General features: G+C 34.5%; 1 protein-coding gene across 1 annotated transcript in view; it reads left to right on the top strand.

The window, feature by feature from the left end:
* LOC102896535 (E3 SUMO-protein ligase RanBP2) overlaps positions 1 to 19,056 on the top strand; it is a 54,847-nt gene that overhangs the window by 596 nt on the left and 35,195 nt on the right. The window contains 6 exon segments of the mRNA XM_025048493.1: positions 10,188 to 10,255; positions 11,460 to 11,571; positions 12,030 to 12,182; positions 14,704 to 14,934; positions 15,299 to 15,444; positions 17,204 to 17,396. Of these exon segments, the coding sequence (XP_024904261.1) occupies positions 10,188 to 10,255; positions 11,460 to 11,571; positions 12,030 to 12,182; positions 14,704 to 14,934; positions 15,299 to 15,444; positions 17,204 to 17,396 (903 nt within the window).

Below are 19,056 nucleotides of genomic sequence, written 5' to 3'. Positions count from 1 at the left end.
GAGACCGCGGCGGGCGGCCGTTGGCGCCAGCGCTTCCTCTTCCTCTGGCCCGCTCCCGACTGTCCTCTCCCGCGGCCCCATCCTGTTCTGGGGTTCCTCGGGCTCACCCGCGCGGCCTCGTCTCCGGGGCTTGGGCGCCTGCCATATCCGGCTGGATTCTTTTCGTCTCCCGGACAGTTACCCACCGCGGCGCCGGCGGCGCCCTCTAGGCTGGGCCTAGGTTGGTGGAACCCAGCGGGTACTGACACAGCTTCAGGGAGGGCTTTTACTACTGTGATGGGTGTCTAACGTAGGCGTCCAGGGGACCCGGAGCAAGGGCAGCCACATATGCAGCTGTCTGACAGTCCGCGCAAATGACACCGGAAGTCCCCCTGTTTTGAGGCTGGTTCTTCCCTTAAATCTCAACACTCCACTCCCCGACTCCTAGCACTCTTTCGAAACTTACTTGCCCCCCCTTTTTTTTTTTAAACGTAATCTTGGAAATTATAAATTTCTTACAGGGTGTTGTTACCGTGGCTTAAAATTTTTAACCTTTTTAACCACATGCTCTTGGAGCATTTTTTCTCTTAAGAAATGTACTAGGTATATTTTGTATTTAACAGAACTGAAGTGGGCGGGAAGGGTGAGGAAAAAGTGGATGTGCGTAGGGTCTTGAATCATTTTGCTTGTGGTTGAATCACATCTCTGCCGTTTATAAGCTGTGGAATTTGAGACAAGTTAAATTTATTTCATCAATAAGATGGAGTTATAGTATCGATAGGAGTATGTACGAATGATCCATGTTAAACATTTAAGGTACTGTTTGGCACATAGTAAGCACTAAATAGGTGTTGATATTAAAAAGACAGTTATTCTGACCTGTCCTGGGCAAGGGCCTGTGAGTATAAAGATGTATGAGGAAATTAAAAAAAACAAAACAAAACAAAAATCCCATAACCAGTATGTTGTACACCTGACACTAATATGAGTGTGAATTCTAATTTTTTTTAAAAAAAGGATAATTTATGGGGAAAAAAACTCAAACTCAAGGACAATCAGCAACATAATTGTTTCTTTTTTTTAATATTCTTAGGCATATGGTATCTTATTTTGTGCCCCCAAAATCCTGTGATAGTGACACCTGAGAGATTAAAGATACTTGTCTAAGATCAGTAGGTGGCTCAGCAGGATTTTGGTAGTGGGTCTGATTTAGTTTCTATTAGGAATCGTGGAGTAGGTTACAGACTATTTCTCCAGAGGAGAGGAATAGGTACATACAGGCTGCAGTTTCAAACTACTGGCTTAGTCATGAATTCAGATGTGGTGTCCAAGTCTAAAATGGAACCTTATTAGGGGTTTCTGTACCCCCCTGAAATTGATGACTTTTTTTTAAAGCAAGTTTAGAGTTTTCATGAGATTATTATTGGGGCCCTTAGCTCTCAAAAGATTAAAACCACTGGTCTAGACAGAATTAGAATGTTCTTTGACCTACCTAACTTTTCCATCAATTAAAGAGGGTTGGGGCAACATTTTAAGGATTGGTTATTATGGCCATTTCTCTTTTACATTTAAAAATATTATTTTAGTTAGATGTTTTGCTTCAAACAAGGAGAAATGATTTACTTTAGAACTTCAGGATTTCAGTGGAGTATTGATTAGCAAATAAGTAACTTTGGAACTTGTGAGGATATTTAGTAAACTTAGGTATAAGTAAAATGACAAAACAGTGCTTTGAATAGCTTGGAAGGGAGATGATGAAGGCAGCAGACAGCCCCAGTGAAGAGTAGAAAGAAATTAGTATTTACTTGGCTCCCAGTTTGGCATATATTGGCCATATATGAACTGACGATGGGTTTCTAGGAGGTCCAAGTTCTGGAGTGCCGTTATAGGTCCATATTCTTATATTTTCCTTTGCTTCTATTTGTTCATCTCTTTTGTTTTGCCATGTCTCCACTCCTACACACCTGCTTTTTCTCTTGTTGGAAATATCACTTGTGTTTCTTTAATTTTTATTTTTTCTAGATGGCTTCTGTTTAGTTTTCCTAGATATCTGACTAGATGGCTTCCCATTCCACACTCCTAATTGCTACTTCTCAGAGGCAATTTGACAGCTCTTAGTTATTTGTTTTGCTGTTTACATCTAAACTTCATGTTTCTGAATAACGTACATGTATACTTTTATTTCTTGATCTCCTTTCTCCAATTTTAGACACTTTCTACTGACTTTCTACGTTTTTCCTCCAGACCTCCATCCACAGATGTTTTTATTCCCCCATCTTGATCTTCCAGTTGTTACTGTAATTTTTAGTTAAATGAATATTTAGTATTTATGTAATTATGATAAAGTAAATATTTTAGCATCTGAGTCACCTTCATTGTGTAGTTTTATTTTCCTGGAGTTAATAATTGCTTTATTTGTTGGTTTGTTTAGTTTTCTATGCTGTATTACTAATTCTTTACCCAAATTCGAATTAAATTCTCAAGTGTGATCAAACAGGTCACATAATTATTAATTTCAGGTTAAAAAATATTTTTAAGAGAGTCTTCCTTCTGGAGCACTCTTATCTTACTGCTCCAACCTGGAGTGGTTTCTGTTTCTATGCTACACAGCTATGCTTCTGGGACTTTCCTTAATCATTTTGAGCATTCCCTTCATTTTTCTGTGTCAGACTTTGTTTCTTGTAACTGACGTCTTCTTGACGTACTTCCACTGTTTTGGCATAGCACAGTCTCCAGTTTGCTTTGAAAAGGAGTGTGTAGGGATTTTTTTTTAACACATGTCTGAAAAGCATCTTGATAGTTTGGTTATCAATTTCTAGGTTCGAAATAATTGTTTCCATTATTTTGAGAACATTGCTTAATTTTCTGGTCATTTATACTGTTAGTAAGAAATCTGATGTGATTCTTTTTCTTGATAGCTTGTAGGTTTCAATTGACAAACTCATTTCCTTCAGTTCTGGGACTTTTCTTTTGTTGTTTCTTTGAGCATTTCTTCCTGTCTCCCCCACCCCCCAAATCTGTTTTATTTTTTTGTTTTTTTTCCTTGTCATCTTTCTCATGTTCTTATGAACTGAAAGTTGGTTCAGATTCGATCCTCTACATTTTTTTCTCTTATTTGTGTCATCTGTCTGTTCTAAATTTTTTTAAAAAGAGATTTCCTTAACCTTACCTTCTGGGGGAAGGAGATTGGAGAATTCACCATTCGGTATCTAGACTTGGCTTATCTTCCTCTATAACTCTGCCCTCACCCTTGTCAGTACTCCACAGTTTGGAGAATAAACCCATTTACTTAAGCTTTTTGCGGGGGATGCGGGAGAGGGGGGAGTCAGTTGTGATATCTTTCAAGGTCTGAATGTCTCTTTTTAGCCTCACATCAATTCTTAATATTTAGCTTAGGTAAATTCACGCATTTGCTTACAGGGCATAAGGTGTCATGGAAAGAAACACACTGACTGAATCATGGATTGCACTGCTGTATAGCATTGCCTTTGCTCCTGTCTACCTATGTATCCTTACACAAGGCTCTTACCACCCTGGGCTGTAATGAGCAGATTGGAGACAAATTATATGGTTCTATATATTCATTTTTAATCACTTGTTTATCTTAAGATAGTCCTCTTTAATCAGATAGTTGGAAGCAAAATAGGTAATGGAGTCGATTTTTCTATTATGTGTTGACATTGTGCCTTGTGGGAATCTATTTTAAAAGGGGAGGAGCTCTTCCTTTTAGTGCCATCTTGACTCTTATGTATTATTGTCATAATCTTCATATCTTTTAAATTTATGAATTCATGGGGCTGGGAGGGGGACGGAGGCTCTGTGCACCCAAGTCTGGTATATTCTTTTCTTTGCTTTTTAAAATTATTCCTGATTTTTTTAACCTGTTTTGGAAAGTGTTCAGAATACTTAATGAAGTTGAAGATTGCTTGTAGCTTTTTAGTTTTAAAATATACCATGTTAAGGAGGATGTAGTGTTAATACTGTCATACTAAGATGACTTGGAATATGAGTGTATGTCACTATTTTGACATAAAATTAGAGTATGTTTTTAACAGCTTTATTGAGATAATTCCATACCATACATTCAGTTCACTCACATAAAAGGTACAGTTTAGTGAGTTTGGGTATATTACATTATTGGTGTTTTAGATTGTGATAAAATATATATAAGAATTTGCCATTTTAACCATTTTAAAGTGTACAATTCAATTGTATTAATTATGTTTGTAATGTTGTTCAACCATCATCACTACGTAGTTAAGTTTTTGGGGAGTCCAAAGTTACATGTGGATTTTTGACTGGGTGAGGGTCAGCATCCCCACCCCTTGCGTTTTTCAAGGGTCAGCTATATTTCCAAGACTTTTCATCACCTCACAGAAACTTTGTAATCATTGAGCAAATAAGTCTCAGATTCCTCTCCTCACTAGCCCCTGGTTACATCTACTTCCTTTTTCTCTGAATTTCCCTATTTTAGCTATTTCACTTAAATGGGAGCATACAGTATTCTTCCTTTTGTTTCTGGCTTATTTCATTTAGCACGGTTTAAAGATTCATCCATGTTACAGCAAGTATCAGAACTTCATTCCTTTTTGTGGCTGAATAATAATTATCCATTAATCTGTTGAAGGGCATTTGGATTGTTTCCACCTTTTGGCTATTGGGAGTAATGCTGCTGTGAACATGTGTATACAGATATCTGAGAACTTTGCTTTTAGTTCTTTTGGATATATATCCAGGTGTGCAGTTACTGGGTCATATTCTTTGTTTAGCGTTTGAGGAATCACCAAACTGTTTCACACAAGGGCTCTACCATTTTACCTTTCTACCAGCAATGTAATAAGATGGTTCCAGTTTCTCTGCATTTTTGCTAAGACTTGTTATTTTCTTTCTTCTTTTTTAATGTACCCATTCTAATAGGTGTGAAGTGGTTTCTCATGGTGGTTTCGATTTGCATTTTCCTTATTACAAATAATAGCATCTTTTCCTGGTTTATTGGCCTTTTGCATATCTTTTTGAGAAATGTCTTCTCGAGTTTTTTGCCTGGGTTTCTAATTGAATATTTTGTTGTTGTTGAGTTACAGAAATTCTTTATACATTTTGGATATGATTTCCAAGTATTTTTTCTCTTTTCATAGGTTGTCTTTACCTTCTTTATGTCAGTTGATGCACAATAGATTTTAATTTAGATGAATTTCATTTTACCTGTTTTTTTCCTTTGGTTTCTTGTACTTTTTGTGTCATATCTAAGTACATTATCAAATCCAAGGTCATTTATTCCTGTGTTTTTCTTCTAAGAGTTTTATGGTTTTTTTTAGTTCTTATATTTTAGTTTTTGACTCATTTTTGATTTAATTATTGTATATGTTGTGTGGAAGGGGTCCAGTTTCATTATTTTGTATTTGAAATTCAGTTGTACCATCTCCATCTGTTGAAGAGACTGTTTTTTTCCTCGCTGAATGGACTGGGAACCCTTGTCAAAAATCAGTTGGCCATAGACTTATGGGTCTATTTCTAACTTTCAATTCTTTTCTATTGATCTATTTGTCTTAATGTCAGTATCACACTGTTTTGATTGCTGTAGCTTAGTAAGTTTTGAAATTTGGAAGTGGCTGAGTCCTCTAGCTTTGTTCTTATTTTTAAGAGTGTTTGTCTATTGGAAGTTTTTTGCAATTCCATATGAATTTGAGGATTGGCTTTCGGTTCTGCAATAAAAGGTTGTTGGAATTTTCATTGACATTGCATTAAATCTCAATTGTTTTGGATAGTGTTGACATCTTGACAGTATTAGATCATTTTATCCATGAACACACCTTTTCATTTATTTAGATTTTTAATTTCTTTCAGCAGTGTTTATATTTTCAGTATACAGATATTTCACCTTCTTGGTTATATTTATTCACAGGTATTTTATTTTAAATGTTATTGTAAATGGAATTGCTTTCTTAATTTTTTCTAATTGTTCATTGCTGGTTTATAGCAGTACAGCTGTGTGTGTTGATCTTGTACTCTGCAATGTTGCTGAATTAGTTTTTTAAGCTCTAGTAGTTTTTTTTATGGATTCTTTGGGATTTCCTATATATAGGATCATATCATCTATGAATAGAGATAGTTTTACTCTTTCAAATTTAGATGCTTTTTATTTTTTCTTGTCTAATTACTCTGAGTAGAGCTTCCAATACAATGTTGAGTAGAAGTGGTGAAAGCCTTCAGTAGAATTTCACCACTGAGTATGATGTTAGCTGTGCGTTTTTCATTTATGGCTTTTCTTATATTGAAGATATTCTTAGTTTTCTGGGAGATTCCTTGAATTTTTAGTTTTCTGAGAGTTTAATCATAAATGGATGTTGGATTTTCTCAAGTGTTTTTTCTTTCATGGCAGTTGAGATGATCATGTGATTTTTCCCTTTGTTCTGTAATGTAACAAATCACTTGCTTTATTTTCTTATATTGAACCACTATTGCATTTCTGGGATAAATCTCAGTTAGTCATGGTATATAATACTTCTAATATACTGTTGAATTCATTTTGCTGAGGTACTTTGTTGAGAGTTAGTTTAAAAACTCTACTTTGTTAAGCGTTAGAGTTAAAAATATTTTTTCTATTAGATTATTTTTTAGTGCAGTTTTGGGTTCATAGCAAAATTGTGTAGAAGGTACAGAGATTTCTCACAGACTGTCTCTTTCCACATATGTATGGCCTCCCTCACAGAGTGGTACACTTGTTAAAATTTTTGAACCTACACATATACAGAATTACCACCTAAAGTCTATAGTTTGCCTAAGGGTTTACCTTGATATTGTGTAGTCCTTGGGTTTTATCAAATGTATACAGACATATTTGCTATTAGGTCATGTGGAATAGTTTTACTGCCTTGAAAATCCTTTGTGCTCTGCCTAGTCATTCATCCTTCGCCCCAGAACCTGGCAACCACTAATCTTTTTACTATGTCCATAGTTTCATCTTTTCCAGAATGATATAAAATTGGAATTGGAATCCTATGGTATGTAATCTTTTCAGATTGGCTTTTATTTAGTGATATGCATTTAAGTTTTCTCCATGTTTTTTTTATGGATTGATAACTCATTTGTTTTAAGTGCTGAATAACATTCCATTGTCTGGATGTACCACAGGAACGGTCCCCAACCTTTTTAGCACCAGGGACAGGTCAGTGCTCCTGTGAGAATCTAATGCTTGATAATCTGGGGTAGAGCTGAGGCGGTGATGCTGGTGCTGGGGAGTGGTTGCAAATATAGATAAAGCTTCACTCACTTGCCCACCACTCACCTCCTTCTGTGTGACTCAGTTCCTAACAGGCCACGGATGGTACCAGGGGTTTGGGGACCTCTGTACACAGTTTATCCACTCACCTACTGAGAGGTATATCTTGGTTGCTTCAGAGTTTTGTTTACAAACATTTGTGTTCAGGTTTTTGTGTGAAGTTCTCAGCTCTTCTGGGTAAATACCAAGGAGCACTATTGATGGATCATTTTTAGTATTGTAAGGAACTGCCAGTCTTCCAAAGTAGCTGCACCATTCTGTATTCCCACCAGTAGTGAATGAGAGTTCCTGTAGTAACCACATCCTCACCAGCACTTGGTAGTGTAAGTGTTCTGGATTTCGGCTATTTTAATAGGAATATATTGGTATCTCGTTTTAATTTACAATTAAACAGATTGATGTGGAGGGTCTTTTTGTATGCTTATTTGCTGTTTGTGTGGTGTTGTGTCTCTTCAGGTCTTTGACCCATTTTTTTAATTGGGTTGTTATTTTTGATTTTTAAGAGTTACTTGTGTATTTTGGGTAACCTTTCTCAGACGTGCCTTTGCAAATATATTCTAGTGTGTGGCTTGTCTTCATTCTCTTGGCAGTGTCTTTTGCAGAACAGAAAATTTTTAATTTTAATGACTTAACAGCTTATCAGTTCTTTCATGGATCGTGCCATTAGTATTTTTTCTAAAAGGTCATAGCTAAACCCATAGTCATCTAGATTTTCTCTGTGTTATCTACAAGGAGTTTTATAGTTTTGTGTTTCACTTGTTCATTGCTGATAGATAGAAAAGTGATTGACTTTTTTTATATTAACCTTGTATCTTGCAAACTTGCTATAATTGCTTATTATTTCCAGGAATTTTTTGATCAGTTCTTTCAGATTTTCTTCATAGTCATGTCATCTGCAAACAGAGACAGTTTTATTTTTTCCTTCCCATTCTGAATACTTTTTATTTCTTTTTCTAGTCTTATGTATTAGTTAGGAATTCTAGTATGGTGGTATAACGGAGTGATGAGAGGGAACATTCTTGGCTCATTCCTAATCTTAGTGAGAAAACTGAGTTTCTTACCATTATGATGTTAGCTATTGGTCTTTTTGTAAGTACTCTTCATCAAGTGTACGATGTTTCCCTTTATTCCAAGTTTACTGAGAGTTTTTATCCTGAATGGTTGTTGAATTTTGTCAAATTCTTTTCTACATGTATTAATAGGATCATGTTTTTTATTCCCCTTGTTGATGTGATGGATTACATTAATTGATTTTTTGAATGCTAAACCAGCCTTGCATACCTGGGATAAATGCCCCTTGTTCATAGTATATAATTCTATTTGTATATTGCTTGGTTTAGTTTGAGGATTTTGTTGAGGATTTTTGTATCTGTGTTTATGAGTGATGTTGTTCTGTAATTCCCTTTTACTGTAAAATCTTTGTCTGGTTTTGGTGTTAAGGTAATACTAGCCTCAGAAGGAATAAGTAGGTAATCCCTTTGTTTTTATCCTCTGAAAGATTGTAGAGAATTGATATAATTTCTTACTTAAATGTTTAGCGGAATTCACCAGTGAACCCATCTAGGCCTAGTCCTGGTGCTTTCTGTTTTGAGAGGTTATTAATTATTGATGCACTTTCTTTAATACAGGCCTGTGTAGGTCATCTGTTTCTTCTTGTGTGAGTTTTGGTAGATTGTTTGAGGAATTGGTTCATTTCACCTAGGTTATCAAATTTGTGGGCATTGAGTTGTTCGTAGTCTTCCTTTACTGTCTTTTTATTTGCATGTTTTTAGGCACGTAGCACATTAAGGACTTTTATGTTTCCTAGGAGAAACACTTCACTTTATTCAGATTTCTGATCAAATACCCCTTAATGAGACCTTTCCTGATAGCTCTGTCTGTCTCTTATTTTATAAAATCTAAAATGTCCTTGTTTGCTCCCCACCACCATTACTAACTAAGAAAGAAGAGTGCCAACTAAACAGGCCCAGTGGTAGGATATCTGTGATTTGTGAGATGAATACTGACTTTAGCTTTTTAAAATGTGAATGCAAATAATTGATGAAAGACTGTAAAATGGTGCTCTATTCTGCTCCCATACTATTTGTTGCCTCTCTTAAAATGCAGGCTTCGTAAAGATAGAAGCTTTTTGTTTACTTACTGCTGATTTTCCAGTGCCCAGAAAGTGCCTGGCACAATGAACAAATCCTGAATATGCATTTTTTACAAATAAAATAAATAAACGAAGATATACTGCTTCATAGACTGATATTTTTCACTTAATATATTGATTTTTTTTTTCCTGTGTCCTTATATAGTTTTCAAAAATAAGATGTTTGATGGCTGTGTATTCCTGTCCCTTGTATATAACATTATCTGATTGTGTCCCAGCATTCTGAACTTGGAGCTTATGTAAATAAAAGAGCGAGGAGTTGGGCTTTGTTTATTACTGTTCTAATTTTTATTTCTGCATTTTTAATTCCATAAGTACAAAATACTTATCTGTAGAGAGAAAATAGTACCTGGATGAGGGAATTGGAATCCTCAGTGCTTTAATAGGTCTGAAGTACTTGCTCATTCTTCGCCATAGAGGCTTTCATATGGTAGAAGAAAGGTTTCTGGTACACCTCTCCCCTAGAAAAGCAGGTGTCTTTTTGCTTATCTATAAAATGAGGGAGTAGCACAACATGATTTCTAAGGTTTTTGTTGATAGAAATTCTTAATTTCTAATGTCTTATCTTACTGTTCTTAAATTTATGTTTTATTATGAGAATTATAAAACATGAAATCATGGCTTTTAGAACATTGATGAATTTCTACAGGCAATTTCTTTTACTTTTTAAATGAACAAAAAATATTGGTGTTAACTTCATTAGGACAGATTTTAGTTCTTGTGAAAATTTTGCAAAATTCAAAATACGAAAAATAAAGAATTTTTAATGTTTTTCAGAAGTCAATGAAAGGATTTTATTTTGCAAAGCTGTACTATGAAGCTAAAGAATACGATCTTGCTAAGAAGTAAGTACCAAACTCTAAAACATGCTTTAGTTTTCTAAACTCAATTCCTTGACCTCATATTCTTCTTTGAAATGGATTTAAAAAATTGTCTTTTAGCAGTTCTTCCTAGGTAAGTTCTGGAAATAAGGGATACATCAGTAAGACTGATGTTAAGGACTGGCCTAAGGCAAGAAATTGTTTGGCTTAAAACACTTTTTTTAAAAAGGTTGTCCTGGGTTAGAATAAAAGACAACCATGCTTATATCTTTCTTTCTTCCTGGTTAGATATCTGGTACATTAATCAGCTGGAAAATAGCAATTAATGCAAAATTAAACTGTGATTTCTTGGGCAGGAGAATAGTTTGTCTAAAAGAACTTTGACTCCCTAGTTGACACTTTGAGGCTTTGTCACGCTAATAGGGCCAAGAAGTTTGATTGCTCTGATTTCCTGATTTGGAGTAGCGTAAAGCAGGAAATAAGGAGGGAAGCATGCTATTAAAGGCATTGATGGGAAGATGAAAATGCCAGCAAGGAAAACGATGGCAACATTATCTAAATAGCAGCATTGGGGTTCTTTATTAATGTGACACATTTTCCTCCAGTGTTGGTCTGTGGTTCAGTTTCTCTTATGATAACACTTCTAAGCCTAGAAGTTGCTTACTTAATTTTAGTCGTTAATTGATTTAAGAAATGAAAATTGTTTGCATTTGGTAGTATATTTAGTAATTTTTTTCTGCTTTGTTTTAGCTGGGTACAGTACTGTTAGATATTATTTTATTGTTTAAAAGGTAAATACATTCTCTTAGTTATTTGGGAAATTGTTGCTCTTTAGTATTTTTTGCATTATGGTAACTTAAAAATATTTACTATAATCACTTTCTGATTTGTATGCAGATTCTTCAGTACTTTACCAAAATATCAGGAAGAGAAAAGCAATTTATGTATTCAATTCATATGTGTGGGTAGCACTGGAAAAAACTTTGGTAACTAACATTTAATGGTAAAATTAGTATGTTGCAATATTATACATTGTTTCTATGGATACTTTGGAGTTATCTGCATATTATTTGCATACTCTTGTTTAAATAGTGGTAGGCAATAATTAGAATTACTATAAATTAGTGGTTGCTTTGGTTTAAGTTGTATTCCTTAGTTAGCCTTTAAATACTGTTCTAAATGTGATTTTTTAAGGATTGCTTGTTTTTATGTTCATATTTTTAAACAGATACATATCTACATATATTAATGTACAAGAAAGGGATCCCAAAGCTCACAGGTTTCTTGGTCTTCTTTATGAAGTGGAGGAAAACATAGACAAAGCTGTCGAATGTTATAAGGTAAACTATATAAGATTAAAATTCAGGCTTTGCACAGCCAAATACATGATGGCCAGAGTTCTTATTATATAATAAATAATTCAAATATACTTAGTGGACATCATGAAAACAAGCATTGGTATCACAGTACTGTTGACACCGCTTGGAACTGATTTTAAATTATTTGGCCCAAAATACACTATAATTTATCATTAAGAGGCTAGTACTTATAAAAGAAGATAAAAACCTATAAATTTTAAGTCCAGTAACATGATCAGAAATGCTTTTCTATACGTAATTTCTTTCTTCTTGGCATTAATTTTTAGTTAATTCATCTTCAAAAATTATTCAAGACACTAAATTTCATTTTAACAACATTGAAATAACATGTTGTCATTTAGGAATAGAGTCTTTAACGTTTATATATGAGTGTATGTACTTTATGACTTACTAATTTATTATTTCTTTTCTGATATCAGCGTTCAGTGGAATTAAACCCAACACAAAAAGATCTTGTGTTGAAAATTGCAGAATTGCTTTGTAAAAATGATGTTACTGATGGAAGAGCAAAATACTGGGTTGAAAGAGCAGCTAAACTTTTCCCAGGAAGTCCTGCAATTTATAAACTAAAGGTAAAAAACTGTACAAAATAATAAAGCAGTTGGAGAAAGCTTAATACACAACTATTTCTAATATTTGTAGTTTAAAAGACTTTTTTAGTGGCAAACGTATTCAACCAGTGTGTGTGCAGGTGGGGAGTCAGTGGATGATGGGTGATGGTGGTCAAAAAGTACAGACTTTCAGTTATAAGTAAGTTCTGGGGATGTAATATATAGTGTGTTGACTGTTGGTAACAATACTGTATCGAAAGTTGCTAAGAGTAGATCTTAAAAGTTCTCATCACAAGAACAAACAATTTGTAACTGAGAGGTGATGGTTGTTAACTAAACTTATTGTGGAAATTATTTTGCAATATATATATATCAAATCATATGTATACCTTAAATTAATACAGTATTATGTCAATTATTTATATCTAAAAAAGAATGGCAAAACAAAATTTTTCTCTTCAAAACCTTTTTCAGTGTATACTGTCTTATTAGGCACTATTATGCTTTACAAATGCTGTCTCTTTTACCCTTATGAAATGATTAATAAATTAGGCGTGTTACAGTTTTGTAGCTAGATGGTAGAGCCAAGATTTAAATTGAGCTCTATTCGATATGAAATTTGCTTCATTGGGTGAAAATTACCCATAGAATGACAGTGTAGGGTTGTTAGGAAGTTTTTAGAGAACTGTTATCTAAAAATGGAAAGGTTTGCGTTATGGGATAATGAGGTTTTCAAGCAAAAGTTAAAGCAGTTTTGAAAAGCATTCAAAAGTTAAAGCAGTTTTGAAAAGCATTTAAACATATTTTCAAAGTCTAGGGCTTTTTACAGATATAGAAAGGCCATATGTAAGTTTATGAAAATGATCCAGAAGGAGAGCCATTGGTAAAGGAGAGAGGGTAATGAAAACAGTTCTAATGGAGACCTTGCTCTTTGCTAGGTTAAGTGAACAGGGAGATGAGTATAAGTAAATAAGATAAAGTGGAATTTATATATGATGGCTTCAGTTTTCTTAGTGAAGAATGAATTATAAGTTGAAAGCAAGGGTTGAAGGAAAGTTTGGGAAATTTGAGGAAAGAGGAGGAATATGAAGTGACCTTTTCAGGGAATGGAGAAAGTGAGTCTCTTAGAAGTTTAAAGTAGGATTTTGTCCTAGATATTACCAGTTCGGAAGTTTGAGATTATGAAAGTGAACGTGTTAGCTTGTTTGCAATTTCCCAGATTTCTGAATGCCCTACCCCTAAATGTGCAACTGTTATTGTTATAGGTACAGAGAAAGCAGATGGTACAGTTTTCATAAGGAAAGATAGATGGAATTAAGAGAATGTGTAAGCAAGTAGTAATTATGAATATTAGGGATTATGCCATTTTAGCTTGACAGAAAAAAGGAAGGGGGGAGAGGGGAAGAGAGAGAGAGCAGAGTGTTTTATGGAAAATTAGAAACAGTGATGTCAGTGTATTGAACAAAGCTTTTTGCATGATAGATGCAAATATATGTGGCAGTGCGGTATGTGAGCCCCCAGTGAACTGCAAGGATTAGAGGGGTATGGTGGTCTGAGTGGTGAGTGGTATGATCAAGATATGTATTTTGAAGACTTGTGTCAAAGCCAAATGGATGGCTGAGGCTGGAGTGTAGAACACCACTAATAGAGAAAGGTAATTAAAGAACGGAATAGCCATGCACTTTGTATATCTTGTGCATCTTTCAGCTGGTAATACCAGTGACAGTTAAGGATAAAAGAAGAGTGTTTTATTCCTCCTCTACTGAGGAGGAATGGATAAAGTAGCTGGATTGCATGTCCTTTAAAGCAGCAATCCCCAACCTTTTTGGCACCATGGACTGGTTCTCCTATGAGAATCTAATGCCTGATGACCCGAGGTGGAGCTGCAAATACAGATGAAGCTTCAGGCTTGCTTGCCTGCCACTCACCTCTTGCTGTATGGTCTGGTTTCTAATAGACCACAGACCAGTACCAGGGGTTCAGGGAGGGGCGCTGTGGCCCCGGGGTTCAGGGAGGGGCGCTGCTTTAGAGAACAGGATAATAAACAGGTGTGGTGGGGAGATATGATTTGAAGACCTACTCACTCCCAAACCCTACTTCCTCTCCTTGTATGTAGGCTAGCAGAGAAAAAGTTACCATGGCAGAGACATGATGGGAACTATCTCAAGTTATACTCCATTTACTTAAGGCCAGAGGGTAAAGGCACTGAGAAGATAAGAGAATAGTAGGAGCTCCAGTGTAGGAACATAGTGGGTAGGGGATTGAGTCAGAGTTAGGAAGATCCAGAGCAGTTTGAGGATAAGGTGATATGGACAACCACTGTTAATATATATATATAAAATATCAGGTATTTCTCTCCACACACATTTCTTGGGGTTTAACTTCAACTCCCTGAAGGGGCTAATGAAGTATGTAGGATAACATTTCTTGTGGTAATTTACTGTCACCAAACACAGTGGAGTGGTGCTCATAGGAACTGTGATATATTTAAAATTGTACAGATGTTTTTCTAAATTAATGATTTTTTTCTTTTTGATAATAGGAACAGCTTTTAGATTGTAAAGGTGAAGATGGATGGAATAAACTTTTTGACTTGATTCAGTCAGAACTTTATGCAAGACCTGATGATGTGTATGTGAACATTCGACTAGTAGAGCTGTATTGTTCAAATAAAAGATTGAAGGATGCTGTGGCCCACTGCCATGAGGCAGAGAGAAACATAGCTTTGCGTTCAAGTTTAGAATGGAATTCTTGTGTTGTACAGACCCTTAAGGTAGGTAAAAACTGTTGAATCTCTTCACTTCTATATAAGCAATTACCATACATCCCTTTGTATTTAAACAGTGGCTTTTGTCCCCCAAAACTTAAATTTCTTTCATTTATGTATAGCAACTGTGAAATGAAATTTTTACTGGGATGATTTCAATTCATAATGGATAGATTGGAGAGAGAAGTTTATATATGTATTTGGTATTTTATAGGCAGAGAAGTTTATATATGTATTTGGTATTTTTATAGGCTGATGGAAATATGGTATTATAAAAACAGGAAAGAGCAAAGGAATTTGTAGGCATAAACCAACCAGTTTTGTAACACTTGCCAACGTTTTGTGACTTAGTGTTCTTTCTTCAAAATAGGAATATCTGGAATCTTTACAGCACTCTGAGTCTGATGAAAGTAACTGGCAAGCAACCAGTAAAGACTTACTTCTGGCCTATGCTAACCTTATGCTTCTTACGCTCTCCACTAGAGATATGCAAGAAAGCAGAGAATTATTGGCAAGGTATATTGATTTAAGGAGTACTTTGGTGTAAATTAGAGATTTTCTTTTTTGTGATAATTCATTTTATTGGTCTAAACATCTTTATTGCATTATTGTTTCTTTAATGTACCCAGGGGTAATAGTTAATATGATAAACCACTTGGAACAAATCTTAACTTCTTTTGTGTGGCTATTATAATTGTTTTTTAGAGACTGATTTTTAGAGAACTATATAATTGTTCAGGCTTGATTAAATTATTCTATAGTTAATCTCCAGTTTTGACATGCTTAATAAAGAGTCAAGCCTGAAAATTAATGTTCTAACCACTATTCCATATTTTATTTCATAAAATATAATCTTGAGTGAAAATCAGGGAATAAATATCATTTGTTAAAAGTTCTAGTATTAGCAGTTACCATCACTAGTATTTCAGATATCTGTTTTAGCTTAGAAACAAGATAACTAAAATAAAATGTGTGATTTTTCTGTTGTCTTAAATTTTGATTTTGAGGACCATTAAATCTTTGTTAAAACATGCCATTGAACAAAAACATCACTTGGATTTGCATAACAATGTTAGTTTAGAAAAGTAGGGGTTGACTAGAGCTTATGGGACAAATATGTCTCCTTGCCTGATTTTGTAATTAAAGGTTCATTGGAACACAGCTATGTCTCTGTTATATGTTATCTAATAGCTACTAATACATTGCAGTGGTGGAGTTGAGCAGTTGTGACAGAGGTTATATGTCTGCAAAGCCAAATTAGTATGTGACCCTTTATAAAGTTTGCCAATTTCTGGTTTAGACTATTCATTTATTTGGAAAGTAATTCTTATTCCCCATCTGGCATATGGAAAGACTCTTTCTACTGGGGTATAGTGAGGTAGGTCGTTTGCTTGAAGAAGTACTTAGTGTCCTAAGGTGGTAGGGTAAGGGTAGTGTCCAGAAAAACTAACTTGAACTTTTAGATTATTTTAGAAAATATTTAGGATGTTTTCTTTTATATGGCTTATATACTCAAAAATTTTTGGTCATGTGAGAAAATGAGGGTGACAATGACATAATTTCTTACTAGTACTATAAAAGTAATTTTAACTTAATAGATCTCCTGAAAGGTCTTGAAAGAGCCTGCAGAGGTCCCTGGAACTCACCTGTTGCTCAGATTTTTTATTATAATCTACTTTAAAATTATGTTTCACATTTGTATTAAGTGTTTGCATTTGTTTTTCATACAAAATAAAGATTCTGAGGACCATTAGGATTTAGAAGCACTAATTAGTCTATAGATTACAAATAATAGTGATAAATACAATTATTTAACACTGTAGTTATCTGTATAGTAAGAAGAGCAATTGTGATATTGACAACCTAAATATCTTATAAGTTATTTACTTATAATTTGAATAAGGCATATCTTATTTGAGAAATTCCAACTTTGAATTAAATAATGAAACCATATTATTGAGAAAGTAGAAAATATTTTAGTTTCCCAGTTTTCTTTTCTTGTATATTATGAAACGTACACTATAATCAGTCATCTTATTTGATTCGTATATTTTCTATGATTGGAGGACTAGAACTAACGTAGAAAAAGATGTCATTCTAGAGATTAAGCTTGACGTATAGAAAGTGTGTGGAATAAAAATAAGTACTAGGCGATTCATAATTTATAAAATAGAGAAGAATATGGATTATTAGGAGTCCAAAGGTGAATGATAAAGGTTGAAATAAATTCGCAATGCAACAAATTTAATACCTGTTTAATATTTTAATATTACAGTTTTGATAGTGCTCTTCAGTCTGTGAAATCTCGTATGGGTGGAAATGATGAACTCTCAGCTACTTTCTTAGAGATGAAAGGACATTTTTACATGCATGCTGGCTCTCTGCTTTTGAAGATGGGTCAGCATAGTGATGTGCAATGGCGAGCTCTCTCTGAGCTGGCTGCGTTGTGCTATCTCATAGCATTTCAGGTAATCCTTTTCCAGTTTTGGGTGCAACTGACATTTCGCTGAGACAATTGTATTTCCCATGGAAGTGTGTCTTGTTATATAATGAAACTAAGAATGAACCTGTAGAATTAAAGTTAAAATTAAAGAGTTAATTTGATCGGTGAAAAATAATAATATTTATAATACTGGTGAGCTGGTGAAACAGCTACATTGATGCATTGCTGGCGGCAGTCTCCATTGCTGTGACTTATTTGAAGACCATTTTGAAGAGTTTGTTCTTTTTACTCTGCGATTTCTGGGAACCGGTAGTAAAGAAATAATCTCAAATATGGATAAAACTTGATTCAAAAAGATGTATAACTTGAACAAAAACCCTAAATAAGTAAATTTTGGGGTATGATTATGTAAACTATGGTAGAAGAATGTGTTTACCACAATCACTTTAACATGTTCATGGGAAAACATGTTAGATGACATGTTTGGCATCATGTTCAGAAAACTTAAGGATTAAGAGTATACTGTGAAAATTCCTTTCTACCTCTGTTTCTTAGTCATTTACTTTTCTTCTCTGCAGGAACTAATGTTATTAGTTTGTTGTGAATTCTTCAAGACATTTTTATGCATATGCAAGCAAATACACACACATGCGCACTCCCACTCCCCTTTAAAAAATACAAATAGAAAACATTTTGTATATTTTGTTGATTTTGCTTTATTTCCATGAAATATATCTTGGTGATATTTCCATATCACCAAATGAGGATGCATTAGTAGATCATCCTCATTTATTTTGATAGTTGCATAGTATTCCATTCTACAGATATATGATAGTTTTGGGTTTTTTTAAACTAGTGCCCTAAAACCAAGACATTAGATTATTTTTGCTTTGTTACTATGCTCCTTGAAATAATTCTGTAGTGACTAACCCGAGCCATTTCACATGTGAAAATAATGGGTAGAATAACTTCTCTGAAAGAAGAATTGAAGGATCAAAGTGTATTTATGTGTTTATCATTTTTAGAGCTGTTGCCAAATTTCCAGCCTCACAGAGGTTGTACCAAATTACATTCCCAATACCAGTTAAGAAAGTCATTAGAAATTTAACAGCAGTTACCCCAGCTATACTCATATGGTTGTTGGATATTTCCTGTAAGCGGTCATTGTCTATGACAACATTTTCAGTGATGGACATTCACTACTTTTCAAGATAGCCCATTGCATTTTTGGATAATTTAGTTCTTGGTGCTTCCTTATATGGAGTAAAAATGCTTTTTAAGCTGCTACCTGCTGATGTTTTTTCTTCTGGTGCTATTAAAAAAGTCTTAACCCTTTTATAAGGTAATTTTCTTAATATCTGAAGGCAGCTTATTGTGTTTTTTGCCTTCTTTCTGTTTATTCATCATTTTTTTAGCTCTTCATAGGTCATGGCTTGGGGTGCTTTTACTCTCTTGGTTGTTAGAGTTTATCCCAGTGGTATCCCAAATTATCTATGTTCTTTGAAAATGTGCTGTTCAGTATGGCATTTCCAAGTATGGTTCCATTGCTGTGTGTAAAGTCGACCTGTCATCTCTTTCTGTTTATGCAGGGTAGAAAAGTTCTCTAATTACTCCATTTCCCCAAATGCCACACTAATGTGCTTTTAGTAGAAAATAATTTCTCAGAAGCAGGCATCTGTTATAGA

Source organism: Pteropus alecto, unplaced genomic scaffold (assembly GCF_000325575.1).
Source record: "Pteropus alecto unplaced genomic scaffold, ASM32557v1 scaffold55, whole genome shotgun sequence".
NCBI lineage: Eukaryota > Metazoa > Chordata > Mammalia > Chiroptera > Pteropodidae > Pteropus > Pteropus alecto.
Note: the sequence above shows the minus strand (reverse complement) of the source record. Positions and strands in the feature narration are given on the sequence as shown.